The sequence below is a fragment of the Opisthocomus hoazin genome, chromosome 1 (genome assembly GCF_030867145.1).
Source record: "Opisthocomus hoazin isolate bOpiHoa1 chromosome 1, bOpiHoa1.hap1, whole genome shotgun sequence".
Classification (NCBI taxonomy): Eukaryota; Metazoa; Chordata; class Aves; order Opisthocomiformes; family Opisthocomidae; genus Opisthocomus; species Opisthocomus hoazin.
In genome coordinates, this window is record NC_134414.1 from 4,591,215 (window position 1) to 4,611,487 (window position 20,273).

Here is a 20,273-nt window from a genome sequence, read left to right on the forward strand (position 1 = left end):
TGTGCCATGTGGGTGGAGGGATGGCAGCCACCAGCCAGGGGAACACCTTGCTTCACTGGGTACCAGCCCCTGCTATCCTTGGTACCAGCCCCTGGCATCCCTGGGTACCAAGCATCTCCATTGCTGGTACCAGGCAGCCCACCACTGGGCACCACTAACCCTCATCCCTGGTACCAGTCACTTCCATCCCTGGGTACCAGTCACTCCATCCCTGGTATCAGTCACCCCATCCCTGGTACCAGTCACTTCCAACCCTGGTACCAGTTACTTCCATCCCTGGGTACAAGTCACTTTCATCTCTGGTACCAGTCACCACATCCCTGGGCACCAGTCTCCTCCATCTCTGGGCACCAGTCACCACATCCCTGGGCACCAGTCTCCTCCATATCTGGGCACCAGTCACCACATCCCTGGGCACCAGTCTCCTCCATCCCTGGGCACCAGTCACCACATCCCTGGGTACCAGTCACCCCATCCCTGGGTACCAGTCACTTCCATCGCTGGGTACCAGTCACCACATCTCTGGATACCAGTCACCCTATCACTTCCATCCCTGGGCATCAGACACTTCCATCACTGGACACCAGTGACCACACCCCTGGGTACTGGTCACTGCCATCTCACCAGTCACCCCGTCCATGGTACCAGTCACCCCCATCCCTGGGCACCAGTGTCCTCCATCTCTGGACACCAGTGACCACATCCCTGGGCACCAGTCACCACATCTCTGGGTACCAGTCACCCCATCCCTGGGTACCAGTGTCCTCCATCTCTGGGCACCAGTCTCCTCCATCATTGGGCACCAGTCACCACATCCCTGGGCACCAGACACTTCCATCACTGGACACCAGTGACCACATCCCTGGGTACCGGTCACTTCCACCCCTGGGTACCGGTCACCCCAACCATGGTACCAGTCACCCCCATCGCTGGGCACCAGTCACTTCCATCCCTGGGCACCAGTGTCCTCCATCTCTGGACACCAGTGACCACATCCCTGGGCACCAGTCACCACATCGCTGGGTACCAGTCACCACCTCTGGATACCAGTCACCCTATCACTTCCATCCCTGGGCATCAGGCACTTCCATCACAGGACACCAGTGACCACATCCCTGCGTAGTGGTTACTGCCATCTCTGGGTACCAGTCACCCCATCCCTGGTACCAGTCACTTCCATCGGTGGGCACCGGTCTTCTCCACCCCCGGGCACCAGTCAGTTCCATCTCTGGGCACCAGTCATCACATCCCTGGTACCAGTCACTTCCATCCCTGGGCACCAGACACTTCCATCACTGTACACCAGTGACCACATCCCTGGGTACTGGTCACTTCCATCCCTGGGCACCAGTCGCCCTCATCCCTGGTACCAGTCACCCCATCCCTGGTACCAGTCACCCCATCCCTGAACACCAGTCACTTCCATCCCTGGGTACCGGTCTCCCCATCCATGGTACCAGTCCCTCCGATCCCCACGTACCAGTCACCTCCTTCCCAGGGCATGTCACCCCATCCCTGGGTACCAATCCCCTCCATCCCTGGTACCAGTCTCCCCATCCCTGAAAACCAGTCATCCCAGCCCTGTGTACCAGTCCCCTCCATCCCTGGGACCACCAGGCCCCGTGTTCTGGACAAACCACCCGGTGCGTCCCAGGGGGGCAACACGAGGACCTGCGCCGCAGAACGGGGGCCGTGCCCGAGCCAGGCCGACGCCGTACAGCATCACGTCCGGGGCTGCATCCCCTCCCCGCCCAGCCGCTCGCTCTTCTCCCACGGGTAAGAAAAGTCCGAGCCACTTTCCAAAGCGTAACTTCTTGAAAGGAAACAGGAGCATAAATCAGCAGCTCTGATTCAGCTCCGCTTCGGTTACTAATAATACTCCCGTGTTTATTCGCAGCCCTGGGGCTGGCGATGTTTGCTTTTCCCTCGGTCGTGGTTTTTCCCAGGCTCCCAGCTCACAGAGGAGCCTTGATTTGTTCGGGGATGCTCTCACGGAGAAACCCAGCAGCACAACCACCTCCGGGATGGGGAGGAAGAGGAGGAGGAGGAGGAGGAGGAGAGGGGTGGCTTCTGCCCCAAAAGGATGCGCTGAGAATTCGGCCGTTTTCCCTTCTTTGACTTCTCGGCTGCGGTGATTTATCCCGGGAGGACACGGCCTGGCTGTAATTCTACTTTTTAAGTGTGAGAAAAAGCCAGGAATAAAAAAATAAAGGATTTGGAGCAACTTTTTCATGGCAGGGTGGGAGGATGCTGGGCATCCTGGTGCCGTCCTGGTGAGCGGCAGCGCCGGGAGCGGTGCTGGTGGGGTGCGGGGATGGGGAGACAGCGGGAGGCTCGTTTGCCGAAGTGACAAAAATTCATCCTCTAAATGTGCTTTTTCCCCACGAGATTTTCACTTGAAATCAGGGTTTGCATCACCGGCGCCGGGGTGCGAGGGGCCCCCCCCCCCCAAAATACGAGGCTCAGGGTGATGCTGCCTCATCTCAGGGCGTCCTCCCTCTGCCGCAGGCAGCACCCCGTGGGTGCCCCCGTTCCCATGCCCCCCTCCCACCCGATCCATGATGCTCACCCCAATTTATCCCCCCTCCCGCTGCCAGCCATCCCCTGGCCCACTTGCAGAGCCCTTGCAAAACTCGTGTCACCGCAGCCCGGGCCGCTGCGGGGGGCTCGCCGGCCCCTCGTTTGCAGCCAGCCTTCGCCGAGCCCTAGAGCAGCTTTCACCAAATATGGAAGGGTTTTTTTTTGCCTCCGGTTTTCGGCACGCAGGCCGCGGCCCAAGAGCGCAGCTTTCCAGATGCTGAGGTCAGCCGCGCTCTTCTGCCCTCCCCTCCCGTCTCCGCTGCCTCCCCGGGCACGCTCGGCCCCGCAAACGCTGGGCAAGGGGTACGCCAGCCCCCCGACTCACCAGCATCCCTGGCTCCCCCACCAGCATCCCCCGCTGCTGGCACGGGCCGCATCCCACAGCGCCCCAAAACGACAGTTATTGGTGTTTTGGGGGGAGAGGCAAGCCAGGGAGGAGAAGGGTGCCCGATGCTGGCACCCTTTGGTGTCACCGCTGGGTGCCAGCCTGGTACATGTGGGTAGGAGGTGCCCTGGGTGCTTGGTGGTGTGGGGCATGGATCTAGGTGAGAGGTGTGAGAGCAAACTTGGGGTACCCAGGAGGGCACTGGCCTGCCACCCACAGGGTGATGGGCACCAGGAGCCATTGGGCACCAGGAGTTAATGGGCACCCACAGGGTGATGGGCACCAGGAGCCATAGGGCATCAGGAGCTGGTGGGCACCCAAGGGGTGATGGGCACCAGGAGCCGATGGGCAGCCAGGAGCTGATAGGCACCAGGAGCCATAGGGCATCAGGAGCTGATGGGCACCCACAGGGTGATGTGTACCAGGAGCCACTGGGCACCAGGAGTTGATGGGTACCAACAGGGTGATGGGCACCAGGAGCCATTGGGCATCAGGAGTTGATGGGTACCAACAGGGTGATGGGCACCAGGAGCCACTGGGCACCAGGAGTTGATGGGCACCCACAGGGTGATGGGCACCAGGAGCCAATGTGCACCCAGGGGCTGATGGGCACCAGAAGACACAGGGCGTCAGGAGCTGATGGGCACCCACAGGGTGATGGGTACCAGGAGCCACTGGGCACCAGGAGTTGATGGGCACCAGCAGCCATTGGGCACCAGGAGCTGATGGGTACCTACAGGGTGATGGGCATCAGGAGCCATTGGGCATCAGCAGCTGATGGGCATCCAAGGGGTGATGAGCACCAGGAGCCAATGAGCACCCAGGAGCTGGTGGGGGCCAGGAGATATAGAGCATCAAGAGTTGATGGGCACCCAAGGGGTGATGGGCACTAGGAGCCATAGGGCACCAGGAGCTGATGGGCACACAGGAGCTGATGGGGGCCAGGAGCCATAGAGCATCAGGAGCTGACAGGCACCCAGGAGCCAATGGGCACCAGGAACTGATGGGCACCCTGGAGCCGATGGGCATTAGGACCTATTGGGCATCACGAGCCTATGGGGTACTGAGAGGCAAAGGGCATCCAAGCAGCTGATGGGCATCCAGGACCCAGTTGGTACCCAAGAGCCAATGGGAACCCAAAAGCCAAAAGGCATCCAGGAGCCACTGGGCACCAGGAGTTGATGGGCACCAGGAGCCAATGGGCACCAGGAGCAGACGGACACCAGAAGCTGATGGGCATCCAGGTCTCCATGTGGACCCAGAATTCTGGGAGCATCTGGGTACCTGAGGGTTGATGGATGCTCAGAAGCTGATGGATGCCCAGGAGCTACCCTGGAGCCCATGAGCACCCAGGTGCTGACAGGCACCAGGACCTAGCAACACCAAGGAGCTTACAGGCACCCAGGACCTGTTGGGCACCCAAGAGCCAACAGATAGCCAGGAGTCCATGGGCACCCAGAAGCCAACAGACAACCAGGAGTCCATGGGCACCCAGAAGCCAATGGGCATCCCATGGGCACCCAGGAGCTGGCGGATGCCCAGGATCCAATAGGTACCAGGAGTCCATGGGCATCCATGAACCAGCAAGCTCAAGGGAGCTGATGGACATTCAGGAGCCAACAGATACCTAGGAGCTTATGGGCATCCAGAGTCCACGGGCACCCCAGAACTGATGAATGACCAGCATCCAACAGGTACCCAGGAGTCCACGGATACTCACGAATCCACACGCAACCAGGAGCTGACAGACACCCGGGAGCCAACAGGTACCCAGGATTCCACGGGCACCCAGAAGCCAATGGGCACCCAGAGTGCATGCGGATGCAGGAGTTGAAGATTCCCAGGATCCAACAGATACCACAAGTCCACAGACACCCATAAATCCACAAGGAACCACAAGACGACAGGCATCCACAAGCTGATGGGCAACTAGGAGCCAACATGTACCAGCGGTCCACGGGCACTCAGAAACCTGCAAGCATCCAGGAGCTGACTGACACCCAAGAGCTGATGGGCACCCAGCAACTGATGGATGGATGTTTAGGATCCAACAGGTACTACGAGTCCACGGGCACCCACGAATCCACAAGTACCAAAGAACTGATGGGCGCCCAGTCGCTGATGGGTACCCAGGAGCCAACAAGTACCAGGAGTCCATGGGGAATCCACAAATCCACAAGCATCCAGGAGCTGACGGACGCCAAGGTGTTGATGGACATACAGGAGCCAGTAGCCCCAAACAGCCAGTTCCATGCCACTGTCCTGGCTCTTCTCATGCCACCCCCCCGACCTGGATCCATGCCCATGGCAGCAGCCTGGGTGCAACCACCAGGAGAAGATCCCCTTTATGCCCACACCAGCCTTCATCCTCAGTGTCACCCATGCCCCACAGACACCCATCCCCGCGGCACCCTACGCTCAGCGGGTCCCCTTGCCCAGCACAGCTGCAACTGGGGTGGCAGAGAGCTGGGGGGGAGCACGGACCAAGGACCTCGCCAGGAACGCCCACATCTCACGTCACATCACGGTGAGGCGAGAGGTGACACCTTCCCTGTCGCGTCATTGTCACAGCAGCACCCCGGCGGTGGTGGGGGAGGGGTGTTGGTGTGAAAAAAGGGCATTTTGGCATCTACTGACCTGCGCCGGGTTCGGATGACCAAGGGACGAGTCCCCTCTCCGCTTACTGAGGCTCTGAGCCATCTATATCCCATCTCACCGGGGTTGTGGGCAACCAAAAAAAAAAAAAAGAGGACCAAAACCGATCCCCTACCGCTAGCGACAGCGTTTCTGTTGAGCGATCAGGATGAAACCCTTCCCCCAAAAAAAAGCAAGATGAAGGACGCCAAATCAGGGCAGACCGACGAGTCTGCTGCTACTTCAGCTAAAAAAAGCAGGAAACCATATCCCGGGCTTGGAGATGCCAATCTTCCCATGCAAACAACTCACTTCTTGTTTTTTTTGGAGAGTATCGGCGAGCTCGGGAATGGGCAGTCACAAATAGCAACTCCACGGCACTGCCAAGGAAACGTTCTTCAGCCCCGGGAACCACATGGGGATGCTGATGTCCCCACGTAGGGATGGTGGCTCCTCTGGAGGGGACCTGGTGGTGGCCATCACCATGTCAGGATAGTGACTCCTCCAGGGGAGACCTGGTGGTGGCGATGCCCATATCAGGATGGTGGTTCCTCTGGAAGGGAGCTTGTGGTGGCTGTCCCCACGTCGGGATGGTGGCTTCTATGGAGGGGATCTGTGGTGGCCATCCCCCCGTTGAGATGGTGGTTCCTCTGGAGGGGAGCTACTGGTGGCTGCCCCTTCACTGGGATGGTGATTCCTCCAGGAAGAACCTGGTGGTGGCCATCACCCCCATCAAGATGGTGGCTTCTCTGCAGTGGACCTGGTGGTCGTCGTCCCCACGTCAGGATGGTGGCTTCTCCGGAGGAGACCTGTGGTGGTCATCCCCCTGCTGAGATGATGGTTCCTCTGGAGGGGAGCTAGTGGTGGCTGTCCCCTCACTGGGATGGTGACTCCTCCAGGGAGGACCTGGTGGTGGTCATCCCCCCATCAAGATGGTGGCTTCTCCAGAGGGGACCTGGTGGTGCCCGTCCCATGTCGGGATGGTGGCTCCTCCTCCAGCGGGACCCTGGTGGTGGACACCACCACAGATGTCCTTTCCCCAGCACATCCATGCAGAGATGTCCTAGTGAGGATCGTTGGTGTCTTCAATGTCACGGGTGGGGTGGAAGGCGGTGGTGGCCATCCCTGGCTCCCAAAAAAGGACGTGCCCAGGAGCTCTGGGACATGGGGGTCACACATTCCTGCCATCAACCCCCCTCAGCTTAAAAGAACTGAACTTCAAAGAAATTATATAAGGCACAAGGGGACACGCAGCTTGGGGACAATCCCCACCTGCAACCAGGGACAGACATCGTGGAGCAACTGGTACCAGGGCAGGCAGGGACTGGGCAGGCTGGGACCAGCTCCTGCCCCTCGGAAGCCCAGCAGCTCCAACAGGAGTTTGGACAAAGCGCGAGTTACTGAAATATTTTTACCCAGATGCTGATTTTCGTTCTCCCTCCCATTGGCCGGGCCGCAGTTCCCAAAGACCCAAAAGCAAACACGCTATTTTTAGAGAAGAGTTCATTTACTGGAGCCATTCCCTTTGAAATTCCTCACCCATCCTCTCCATGGAAACGGAGGGAGCCCGGAGAAACAGCCCCACCGGGACCAACCATCAGAGCTTTAAAAAGAGCCACGGTGAGGGAGAGGGGGTGGAATTCTTCTCCGGACACTTCCTGGCCTGGAAACACCATGGTGGAAATTGTAATGTATTCAGTTTAGTGGGTTCTTTCTGTGCAAGCTGGGCTTGATGCCTTCAGGAGGAGATGCCCTGGAAGATGGACCATGCCTGCTCTGAAAATCATACCAGTATGGCTAGTGGGGCCTGTTGTTTTGGAAGAGTGGTGGGGATGGGTGGTGGAGATAGGTGGAGGGGGATGGCTGGATGGGTGGATGGATGGGTGGATGGAGCTGGATGGAGATGGGTGGAAACAAGTGGAGACGGATGGATGGATGGATGGATGGATGGATGGATGGATGGATGGATGGATGGATGGATGGAGATTGATGGGTGGAGAGGGATGGAGATGGGTGGATGGAGGTGGATGGATGGGTGGATGGAGATGCATGGGTGGAGAGGGATAGAGATGGGTGGATGGAGGTGGATGGATGGGTGGATGGAGATGGGCAGAGATGTATACATGGATAGAGAAAGGTGGATGGAGATGGATAAATAAATGGAGCTACATGGATGGAGATGGGTGGCTAGAGATGGAAGGAAGGAAGGAAGGAAGGAAGGAAGGAAGGAAGGAAGGAAGGAAGGAAGGAAGGAAGGAAGGAAGGAAGGAAGGAAGGAAGGGAGTCCCTTTCCCTGCTTTCTAGGAGAAAGCCCTGGGAGAAGGGGAAGAAACTCTGTACAGACCAAACCCCAGTGCTGCCCTGCTTCCCCTCATATGACGGCACCACCTTCTCCATCCCAAATTTAGGAGAAGTCCCTGCTGCAGCTCCGAAGCTGCAGGAACCACCTTATTGGGACCTGCCTGCAACGGAGGGGTGGTGGAACTCAGCTACGAAGTCACAGCAAGCGGCGACCTAGGTCCATCACCTCCCTGGTCCTTCCCACCACATAGAGATCAGCATCCGCGGGAAACCTCCCGCGTCGGAATTATCCCTGGGAAAGGCTCTAAACCCCACAACCCTTGCAAGGACGGACCACCGCGGCAGCGACAAGACCCAGGAAGCTTTGAGCTCTCACCCCAGCTGAGTTTGGCAGGAGGGTGCCAACACTCACATCTCAGAGATGCCGACCTGCCGCTTCTCCTGGCAGAGCAGATCGGAGATCGAGGCCACCTCCTCCAAGCAGAAGCTTCGGAGGCGTGCGATTTTGCACGGAAAAACCCAGGCACGAAACCCTGCACAGGCCCCATGCATCGCTGGGTCTGTGCACCAGGAGCACCGACGTCTCCTTGCACCCCTGCAGACAGAGCACCCCGGATTTATCCCTACACCCCTGAACAGGCACCCCAGCACCTGGGATCTCCCCATCCAGGGATGCACCGGGGCACTGCTGATCTCCCCGTGCACCCCTGCATGTGCAAACGGCACCGGGGATCTCCCTGTGCACCCCTGTGTGTGTAGACCACCACCACGCATCTCCCTGTGCACCCCTGCACGTGCAAACTGGCACAGCTGATCTCCTGACGCACCCTTGTGCACCCTTGCATGCGTACGCCAGCACCAGAATCTCCCCGTGCAACTCTGCGTGTGCAAACCGGCACCGGAGACGTCTCTCTGGACTCCTGCATGTGCACCCCAGCGCAAGGAAAGCCCCCCTGCACCTGCACTCCTGCAACCAGGGACCCCCCTGCATGCGGACCCCTGCTCCAAGGACCTCCCCATGCACCCTGTATAGGCACCTCTGCACCAGGGACCTCTCCGTGCACCCCTGCATGTGAACCCCAGCACCAGGGACCTCCTCGCGCACCCCTGCACTTGCACCTCTGTACCAAGGGACCTCCTGCACGTGCAGTCCTGCACCAAGAACCTCTCCATGCACTCCTGCATGGACACCCTGCAACCAAGGACCTCCCCGTGCATCCCTGCATGTGAACCCCAGCACCAGGGACCTCCTCGCACACCCCTGCATGTGTGCCTCTGCACCAAGGGACCTCCTGCACGTGCAGTCCTGCACCAAGAACCTCTCCATGCACACCTGCATGGACACCCTGCAACCAAGGACCTCCCCGTGCATCCCTGCATGTGAACCCCAGCACCAGGGACCTCCTCGCACACCCCTTCATGTGTGCCTCTGCACCAAGTGATCTCCTGCATGTGCAGCCCTGCAACAAAGAACCCCCTATGCACCCTTGCACGCTCATCCCTGCGACCAAGAACCTCCCTGTGCACCCCTGCACGTCCACCCCAGCACCAAGGACCACCCCATGCACCCCAGCACTGCAGACTTCCCCGTGCACACCAGCACCAGGGATTCCCCTGTGCAGGGATGCACCTGGACAGGCGCACCACAGATCTCCCCGTGCACTCTTGCATGTCCACCCCTACACCCAAGGACCTGCTCATGCACCCCTGCATGTGCACCCCAGCACCAAGGACCTCTCTGTGCACCCCTGCATGGACAACCCTGCACCAGGGATCTCCCCATGCATCCCTGCACGTCCACCCCCGTCATCAAGGACCTCCTTGTGCATCCCTGCACGTGCACCCCTTTACCAAGCACCTCTCTGTGCACCCCTGCATGTCCACCCCTGCAACCAAGGACCTCCTTGTGCACCCCTGCATGTGCACCCCTGCACTGGGGACCTCCCCGTGCACTCCTGCACATTCACCCCTGCTCCAGGGATCTCACCGTGCGCCCTTGCATGGGCACCCCAGTAACCAAGGACCTCGCTGTGCACCCCTGCACGTGAACCCCAGCACCGGGGACCTCACCGCGCACCCCTGCACGGGCACCCCAGCACCTGCGCGGGGCCACGGGTCTCTCCGCCGGCTGGAAGTGGAGCTGACGCTGAGGCCGTCCCAGCCTCCCACCCTCGCTGCAGCCCCGGCGTCCTGCCAAGAGCCCGACCTTTGGGCCAGACGGCCGCGGGCCAAGGCCAGCCCCCGGCACCGAGCTCAGCCCAGCGCTAACCCTCTCGCTCCAGGGCTGGGTCACAGAATCACAGAATCACAGAATGGTAGGGGTTGGAAGGGACCTCTGTGGGTCATCTAGTCCAACCCTCCTGCTGAAGCAGGGTCACCCAGAGCAGGCTGCACAGGACCTTGTCCAGGCGGGTCTTGAATATCTCCAGAGAAGGAGACTCCACAACCTCCCTGGGCAGCCTGGGCCAGGGCTCCGTCACCCTCAGAGGGAAGAAGTTCTTCCTCACGTTCAGACGGAACTTCCTGTGCCTCAGTTTGTGCCCATTGCCCCTTGTCCTGTCACTGGGCACTACTGAAAAGAGCTTGGCCCCATCCTCCTGACACCCACCCTTCAGATATTTATAAGCATTTATCAGGTCCCCTCACAGCCTTCTCTTCTTCAGGCTGAGCAAGCCCAGCTCCCTCAGCCTCTCCTCGTAGGGGAGATGTTCCAGCCCCCTCATCATCCTTGTAGCCCTAATCCTGCCTCACGGCCACCACCACAGGGCAGCCCCCACCCATGGGGTGCTGCCCTGGGGTGTCCGGGCTCTAAGGACATCTATCCCGGCCAGCCCATCCGCTCTGTTGGAGTTCGCTGCATAATTAATTACAAGCTTTTAATTAAAGTGGGGGCAGGCACCGGGGACAAGAGCAAGGGGGGTGGCTGTGACATGTCCTCTGTGTCACCCAAGGATGTTCAAAACCCTGGCAGCAGGGAAGGGGCAGAAATGGGCAGAGTTAAGAGGATTTTGGGAATGAGGAATGGAAGAGTAAAAAACGGGCAGAGTTAAGGGGATTTTTGGCACCAGGGATGGGGCAAAAATCGGCAGAGATAAGGGGATTTGGGCTGGTTCATCCCCACCCCGGCTGCGCAGCTCGGCCCCGTGCCGGTGGTCCCAGTGTTGGTCCACGCCGCTGATAGGTGGTATCGCCTGTGGGTCCCCCCGACGCCAGCCAACTTCTCCTCGCCCCACCCCACCTCCAACCTCCCTCCGCGGGGCAGCGGGGGCTGCCGGCGTGCCTCAGTTTCCCCCCCACCCCAGCGTTTCGCTGAGCACGGCGGAGCCAGGAACACAAAAGCCAGGCAAAACATTGGCGCAGGCACTGGGAGAAGAAAGCCAAAATTTACCCATCCCCATCCTCCCGCCGCAACGGCTTTAATTATAGATTTCCAGTAACGCCGAAAAATGAAAAAACTCCCAGCCGCGGCCCAAAACCTGGTTTCTATGGAGATTTACGGGAAAGGAATGGAGGGATGAATAGGTCCAAAGATGCCAAACTTTGGCCAAGGAATATAGGGTCGGTGCACGGACCTGGCCCTCCAGCTGTCCCCAAAGCAAGGACGAGCTTCTGGAGGATGGAGCCATGCCGGGGCAAGCTCGGAGGGAGGATGCTCGGGAGGGATGGAGCGGCTTTACGCAAGCGTCCTTGGGAACGTGACCCCGACGTTTCCCTCCGGGGATCCCTCTCCATCCCTGATGACTTTTTTGGGGTGCAGCCGCCCCACTCGGGGAGCAGCAGGTGGGGAAGGCAGCGGCCGGGGCGCCGGGGGCCACATTCCCACGACTCCTCCGCTCCCGCGAGGTGCTATATTTAAATCAATATTTTCCTGTTTAATCCAACTGCTGCTAAGTCAACAAACAGAGCATGGCAGCGAACATACCTAATTTTCCATCCCGTGCTGGATTCGGCCGCAGGGAAAAGCAAGATGCAAGGGGTTGCCAGCCTGGCATCCCGCTTACACCTTCACCAAGCAGCAAACTGATCCCAAATGCACCCCAAATGCACCCTTGCTTGGTGCCGGGCTGCTGCACACGCGTGTGCATAGGTGTGCACACATGTGCTGCCCATCCCAGCGGTTCACGGCACGCTAGAGGCTGAAAAACTTCTCTATCTTGAGTTTCTTGGGGTTTTTTTCTTGCTTTCTGGAAAGCATCTTTTCTTCCTGCGGCCCCTGTGCCATGTGCTGGAGCGGGACGTGCTGCTAACGGCTCCTGGGGAATTAAACGCCTCGTGCCCAGCGTCAGACACAGGGTGAAGGAGCCTTCTGCACCCAGGACAGCTTGGCCAGCTCCAGCCCCACGGAGGATCGCTGGAAAGCGCCCAGGACAAACAGTCCTGCCGCCGAGGGAGAACAGCACGTTACCTCTCCCAGCCGGGACGCGCCGGGCGGCCGAACCCAGCAAACAACCGGCCCAGCCGCGCTCACCTCCGCCAAAGCACCCCCAAACCATGGGGGCTGGGAAAATATCTTGGGGGAACGATGCTGCAGGGATGCTGCACCCCAGGAGAATATCTTGGGGGAATGATGCTGCAGAGATGCTGCACCCCAGAATATCCTGGGGGAACGGTGCTGCAGGGATGCTGAACCCCAGAAGAATATTTTGGGGGAACGATGCTGCAGGGATGGTGCACCCCAGAATATCCTGGTGGAACGGTGCTGCAGGGATGCTGAACCCCATGAGAATATTTTGGGGGAATGATGCTGCAGAGATGCTGCACCCCAGAATATCCTGAGGGAACGATGCTGCAGGGATGCTGATCCCCAGGAGAATATCTTGGGGGAGCATCACTGCAGGGATGCTGAACCCCAGGAGAACATTTTGGGGGAGCGTTGCTGCACACTTGCCAGACCCCATTATTAATCCCTTCCCAGCATTGCCTGGTGGAGACGGACACCAGGACAGACGGACCACCACCGCGACGCGGGACGGATGCTCCGACGCCCCAAAATCCCCAAGCAGCGACGCCCGCGTCCGCAAGCAGACGACCGACCTCGGGACGCCAGCCCTCTCCACCGACTTAAGGAGGGGAAAATGAAAAAATAAATAAAAAATAAAGCTGATTGCTTCGCTGTTGGTCAGGGAGCACGTAAATCTCCGCTCCCAGCCAGCCGTCCTGGTGCCAAGTTATATCCGGTCCTCGACGCTCTCGCCTATAATTAAAGCAACTCCCTTGCAAGGCTCGGTCCCCCTCCGCCCTCCCAGCCCCGGCTGGTGCCATCTGAAATAAAACATCCCAGCTCCGCTATACAATAAATCAAAAAGAGAAATAAAAAAATCCTGGTTTCAGTTATGTTATGGCTGCAGCACAAAGAAACTCAAAGGCTGAAGAGAGATTTGAAGATACAGCTGCGGCGTTGCCCTTAAAAGGCAAAATTCGCACCCTCTTCTCCGAGGCCAGCGGGTTCAGGCAAGGTGAGGAGCAGCATCCCCGGGGTCTGGCCCCACAGGGTGGCCCATGTCCCCGAGGTGATGCTCAGCCAAACTGGGCTCCCAGTTGCCAGAGCCCGGTGCTGGAGTTGGTAAAAATCCACCCGAAATGATCCCAAAGCAATCGGGGTTGCGAGGTGTATCGGGGCGCGGGGTCAGCAGAGCATCCCTGATACCGGGGCCGTCACGTGGTGGGCACCGTCCCTGCGGCACCGCAGGGAGCTGCCTGAATCAGAAATATCTCTTTATAAATTATGAATATAAACCGTGTATTATATAAACTTAACATATTAATAATTTAGTAAGAGATATTTCTTTATGAAGAAATGCCGCTGGGGGCACTGCCTCACCTCGGGGACCTGCCGACGTCCCCAAGGTGCCGTCAGCCACAGCCCCAGGAGATTCCTCGTTACCTCACTTAATTATAACGCTTGATGCTTCAATAGCACTTTTTACTGCAAGATCAGAGGACAAGCACCTCGCTCTGAACTGGTACATCAGGCGAAAATGCTGCAAAATTCACTCAAAAATTATTTCCAAGGATGTTTTACGCAGCAGCCGAGAGTTCCCTGTTCTTGGCCACCAACGGCTGTTGTCCCACAACGGAGAAGGAGCTGGGTAGGGGGCAGAGCCATCAAGGAGAATATCCTGGGGTAATAACACTGCAGGGATGCTGAACCCCAAGAAAATATCTCAAGAGAATGAAGTTGCAGGGATGCTGGATCCCACAAGAATATTTTGGGGGAGGATGTTGCAGGGATGCCACATCCCAGGAGAACATCTTGGAGGGACACCTGACCTCATGAGAACATCTTGGGGAAATGATGCTGCAGGGATGCTGGATCCCATAAGAACATCTTGGGGAAACAATGCTGCAGGGATGCTGGATCCCAGGAGAACATCTTGGGAGAAATGATGCTGCAGGGATGCTGGATCCCATAAGAACATCTTGGGGGAACGATGCTGCAGGGATGCTGGAACCCAGGAGAACATCTTGGGGGAACGATGCTGCAGGGATGCTGGATCCCATAAGAACATCTTGGGGGAACGATGCTGCAGGGATGCTGGAACCCAGGAGAACATCTTGGGGGAACGATGCTGCAGGGATGCTGGATCCCAGGAGAACATCTTGGGGGAACGATGCTGCAGGGATGCTGGATCCCAGGAGAACATCTTGGGGGAACGATGCTGCAGGGATGCTGGATCCCAGGAGAACATCTTGGGGGAATGATGCTGCAGGGATGCCGGATCCCAAGAGAACATCTTGGAGAAATGATGCTGCAGGGATGTTTGACCCCAAGAGAATATCTCGGGGGAATGATGCCGCAAGGATCTGGATTTCATGAGCGTGCAAAGAAAAACACCCCTACTCCATGCAGCTCTGGCCCGGCCAGCAAGGGTTACATCGCTGGGTTCAGCCTCGGGGACTTCACGCTTGGCTGCCGGCGGCTGTTGGAAGGGAACGGTCCAGCCCGTCCTCTTAAATCAGCATCGAACCAGGACGAGAGAGCCCTGCCAGCCCCGTTCCCGACAGCTCTCGGCTCATCCCCCGCGAGAACGGGTATTTCTGGGCTTCACCCGGAGCTATTAAAAGCCCCGTGGGTGCCAGCGCTGCTGTGCCGCAGGAGGAGGTGGCTTTTCCAAGCGCTTCCCAGCACAAACACCCGGAGAGATGGGAACCCAAGTCCATCTTCAAAATACAGCCGAGGGTCCAAAAAACCCACCCCAGGAAAGACCCCCAAAGCACACAGCTACACGTTGGGGCGAGCAAACCGCCTTCGCATCCTCCAAGCAGCATTAATTCTTCCGCAGACAGGATAAAACTTTACCCACCAATAAATATTCAGTGTGTGCACAAGAATATTTTTCCCCCTTTTTCCCACGCTGCCGGCACAGCAAAGCCCGTGGTCCCCGGTGGAAGGCTGGCGATTTTTTTTGGGGGGGAAACGCTGATTTGCTCAGTAAGGGGTATGACATGGGGTACCCCAAGCCAAAGGCCCATTTAAGCCCTCCCTGCCAAGGAAAAAGCAATTTTTGGTTCAGCTTCTCGGGGCCGGGCAAGAGCACACCCGGATCTTCTATAGCATCGCTGGGAGACACTATATGGAAATACAGCATATTATATATATATACGTTTTTAAAACCACCTTTCACCAAAATTTGGTGCTATTTAACCTGGAAATCACTTCTCCTCACCCAAAAGTCGCCTTTTTTGGGGGAGGTCGCTCCTAAAAGCAAGAGCTCATCCCCTTGGGGCCGTCGGAAAGGGCTGGGAACGCTCTCGGCCATCCGGCTGCACATCTACCGATGGGAATTTGTCCCCAGCGAGGGACACGTGAGGGACTCCCAAAGCCACCAACGCTTTGGACGGGTAACGTACCTCATGAAATGAAGATGTTTTTAGGATGGATGGGCACTTACCACCTGCGGCTTGGTCCTGGGGCCGTGTTCGTCAGGCGGCCGCGGGCACCGGGGCAGCCGGGGCGGTGGGGCAGCAGGCAGAGAGCAGGGTCCATCCCCGGGACCGGGGGACACGTCACCTGAGTTGAGGGCCAGCATGTACCGCTTAGTGACATCCTCCAGCGAAGGAGGTTGGAGGGTCGGGAAGGATTTGGCAGGCGAGCGGCCGGCAGCCGGTGCGGGGAGGTGGCTGTGGTGGCCGGAGGCGACGAGCGGCTCGGGGACGGTGATAGGGACGAAGGTGGTGGGCTCACTGGTGTGACGGACGTGCTTGGTGGCCGGGCGGCTCTTGGCGAGGACGGCAGGCGCTGGCGGTGGTTGGTTTTCCTGGTGAGCTGCGCGGTTGGAACGCTTCTTGGAGCTGCGCCGGGCGATGCGAGGGGACAACACATCGGCCAACTTGGGGTCAAAGCCATAGCCACGGCCGGTGCCTGGTGCTGCTGGTTGTGCCGAGAGGATGGGCTCGCTGCTGGACGGCGGGATGCTGGGCTCCAGCTCGCTGATGGCCTCACCAGGACCTTCGAAGGCACCGGCTGGCAGCTCACTGCGGCGGCTGGGGTCACTCAACGACTTCTTCTTGATGGTCTTGCCGTTGCCCTTCTCATCGATGAGCTTGGCCATGGCGCCGGGCTGGCTGACGATGGTTCGGATGAGGCTGCTGTAGTCCCGCGGCCCATCGCTACCGAGCGACAGGTCGCTGCCGGCGCTGCCTGCGCTGCCTGCAATGGCGGCGGGTTGGGGGATGCCCGCCTTGGCGCTCAGCGAGCCCAGGAGGTTGCTGTCGACGGAGAAATTCTTCGCCTCCTCCGCCACCGAGCATCTCCGGTGGGGCATGGGGTCGCTCAGGGAGCGGTAGGGCTCGGTGCCACCCTCGCTGCCACCCTCCATCCCATGGACACCCGCTGAGGGGAACTTACGCCGCCGCCGCAAGCTGCCGGGGGTGCTCGGTGTCTCGGATTTGCCAGCTGGAAGGTCTTCAACCATCGCTGCCGGGTGAGCGGGCAGTGGCGTTTCGGTGTCACCAGCTGCTGGTCCAGCATTGGGCAGCGTCCAGGCGTCCACGGCTTCATGCAGGTCTTGGAAGGGCATCCCCACAGGCTCTGGCTCTGTGACGATGCCCTCGTCTGTCACACTCGACTCGTGACCCGACAGCTCCTCCACGGATTTCCTGCGAGCGAGATTCTCCTCCGACTCCACTTCCTTCAAATACCGCGTGCTCTCCACACGTCCCCGAAGGGTCGCGTCCGTCGTCCCCGTCGGTGCCACCACCTCAGCGCCCTCCACACCTCCACTGTCCTTCTGCTCGGCTGCGAAGCCATAGTCCTGCTGGGAACCCATTCTGCTGATCTTCTCAAAGACCTGCCTCGCCTCCTGGATGTACTGGTCCTGGATGACCATGGGGAGATCATCCTCGTCCCCTCGCTGTCCCCCATCCGAGGCCACCCGGTCCTGGCTGTCAGCAGTGGCAAGGAGGAGCTCAGAGGAGCTCTGCTTCATGGTGCTCTGTAGGAAAAGTCGCCGCGTCCCCGATTTTTCGGAGCAGGTGAAAGACTTGGCGCGACGCAAAGTGGCCGTCAGGTCCTTGAGCGTTGGCCGCTCGCCCGGTGCCCAGCGGTTGGGGGGCTGAGCGGCGCTGTGGCTGCCAGGGGAGGGGTTGGCGATGCCGGAGCAGCCATCAGAACCCGCGTCAAAGCCGATCCTCACCCCTTTCTTCTTCACTTTCAGCTCCGAGAGGTCTGATTTGAGGAAGCTGAGGAGTGTCAGGGTCTCGGTGGCAATGTCGGGGTTGGACAAGGACTTGCGGTGCTTGGCCTGCTCCCCTTCCAGCCCCAGCTGGTGCAAGCTCTCATTCCCAAAGTCCGGTTTCGCCTTGGCCGTGCCCTGCGGCAGCTTGGGACGGACGCGGACCGCCGGCTGTCCCCACGCCAGGCCATCGCTCGTCCCGAAACTGGGCGATCGATAGATGCCGTAACCCGCCTGGAGAGTCCGCCCTTGGTTGGGCCAACAGATCCCAAACTGTTCCTCCTCCTTCAGCGTCTCCGTGCTGGAATAACGACTGCTGCTCCGCGACCCGCCGGGGCTGCCAAAGGGTAGGATGTTCACCTTGGAGACGCGGGCCACCACAGGCAACGGATGACGGGTGACCACCCTCCCGCAGCCTTCGGCCTCGGCCTCGCCGCCATCCGCCGGGCTCTCCCAACCACCGCCCTCCTTCGTCTTCTTCCGGGCGGCGCGGTGGCGGTGGGCAACGCTTTGCCCTTCGCCTTCGCTGCCGGACGAAGCGCGGGGGGAACGGGATGCCGCCGCCGCTTCGTCCTCCCCGTTGGAGCGGGGCGATGGGGAGGAGGAGGGTGGTTGCGGTCGAGCCGAGTTATGCCAGGAATGCGGGCCGGGCTCCGGCGGAGCTCCGCGGGGAGAACGGAGAGCGGGGTGCGGGACGCGGCTGCGGGGTGGAGGCGGAGGGGGAGCTCCCCTCCCGCTCCCGCTCCCGGTTCCGTTCCCGGTTCCGTTCCCGTTCCCCATCCCTCTCCCGCTCCCATTCCCGTTCCCAGTTCCCCCAGTAGGTTGCCGGTAGCTTTCCCCGAAGAGTTTCCTCATCGCCGGGACGCTGGGCCAACGCGGCGGCTCCGCGTTCAACCCCGGGCCCGGCGACGGCGACGACGACGACGGTGTCGGCGGTGGAACCGGGGACGGTGGCTGAGCCCCGGCATGAACCGGGCCCGTCGGCTCCGGCTCGGTAAAACGAAGCGAAAGCTGCCGTACCGAAGGGGCCAGGCTGCCAAAAACCCGGCCCGGTTGTTGCTCCGCGATCGACGCTGAAACTTTCCTACCCGGGAAGAAGAAGAAGGAGGAGGAGGAGGAGGAGGAGGAGGAAGGCGGGGAGGAGGCGGGCAGCAGCCACCGAGCCGCCGCTACCCCCCGGCCGCTGCCCCCCTCCGCCATTGTCTGCCCCCCCCCCCCGCCGCCTCCGCCCGCCCCCCGGCCCCGGCCCCGCCGCGCCCCGGCCCCGGCCCCGCCGCAGGCACCGCCCGGCCCCGCTCCTCCTCCGGGCTGCCGGCGGGCCGCATCCTCCCGCCCGCTTTGTTTGCTCTCTCTCTCTCTTCCCCCCCCCCCCCCTCCCCGTAGCTTTTCCTCCTCCCTCACCCCCTGCTTTTTTATTTGTTGCGTTCGAATAAACTTTCCTCCCCGGAGGCGTGGTTTCCTCTCGCACGGGGGGGGGATGGTTGGAGGTTTTGCCCTTTTTAAAATGTAATTTATGTATTTTTTTTATTTAAGGTGGGGGGGAGGCGGCTGGAGAGCTGCCCTCCCGCTCCCAGGCCGAGCGGGAGCACCCCTCACCCCCCCTGCATCCATCGCAACCCCCCGGCATCCTTAACCCCCCCCCGCATCCTTCAACCTTCACCCTTCACCCCCCCCCCCCATCCTTCATCCCCCTCCTGCATCCTTCACCCCCCCTTTTCCTTCATTCCCACCCCCCCCGCATCCTTCACACACCCTCAGCACCCTTCACCCCCTCTTATCCTTCATCCCCCCCCCTTATCCTTCACCCCCTCCCAGCATCCTTCATCACCCCGCACCCTTCCCCCCGCTTATCCTTCACCCCACCCGCACCCTTCAACTCCCCTTATCCTTCATTAGCCCCCTTTTCCTTCACCCCCCCGCACCCTTATACCCCCCTTATCCTTCATCACCCCCCACACCGTTCACCCCCCCGCATCCTTCACCCCCCCATCCTTCATACCCCTCCCACATCCTTCAACCCCCCTTTATCCTTCATCCTGCCCCCATCCTTAACCCCCCCCTTGCATCCTTCACCCCCCTCTGCACCCTTCACCCCCCCTTATCCTTCATTCCGCCCCCCCCCCCCCATCCTTCACCCCCTCCCGGCATCCTTCATCACCCCACACCTTTCACCCCCCCTTATCCTTTATCCCCCCCGCACCCTTACACCCCCTTATCCTTCATTACCCCCCACACCCTTCACCCCACCCACATCCTTCACCCCCCTCCACATCCTTCACCCCCCCATCCTTCATTCCCCCCCTTATCCTTCATCCCCCCTGCATCCTTCAACCCCCTTATCCTTCATCCTGCCCCCATCCTTAACCCCCCCTTGCATCCTTCACCCCCCTCTGCACCCTTCACCCCCCCTTATCCTTCATTCCGCTCCCCCCCATCCTTCACCCCCTCCCAGCATCCTTCATCACCCCACACCCTTCACCCCCCCCTTATCCTTCATTCCGCTCCCCCCCCATCCTTCACCCCCTCCCAGCATCCTTCATCACCCCACACCCTTCACCCCCCCCTTATCCTTCATTCCGCTCCCCCCCCATCCTTCACCCCCTCCCAGCATCCTTCATCACCCCACACCCTTCACCCCCCCCTTATCCTTCATCCTCCCCGCACCCTTACACCCCCCTTATCCTTCATTACCCCCCACA

General features: G+C 59.9%; 1 protein-coding gene across 1 annotated transcript in view; it reads right to left on the reverse strand.

Moving 5' to 3' along the window:
• Positions 1–18,774, reverse strand: part of ARHGEF17 (Rho guanine nucleotide exchange factor 17) — a 44,066-nt gene extending 25,292 nt beyond the window's left edge. Inside the window, exon 1 of the mRNA XM_075415338.1 lies at positions 15,793–18,774. Coding sequence (XP_075271453.1) covers positions 15,793–18,774 — 2,982 coding nt within the window. The remainder of the gene's footprint in view (positions 1–15,792) is intronic.
• Between the last annotated feature and the right edge of the window lie 1,499 nt (positions 18,775–20,273).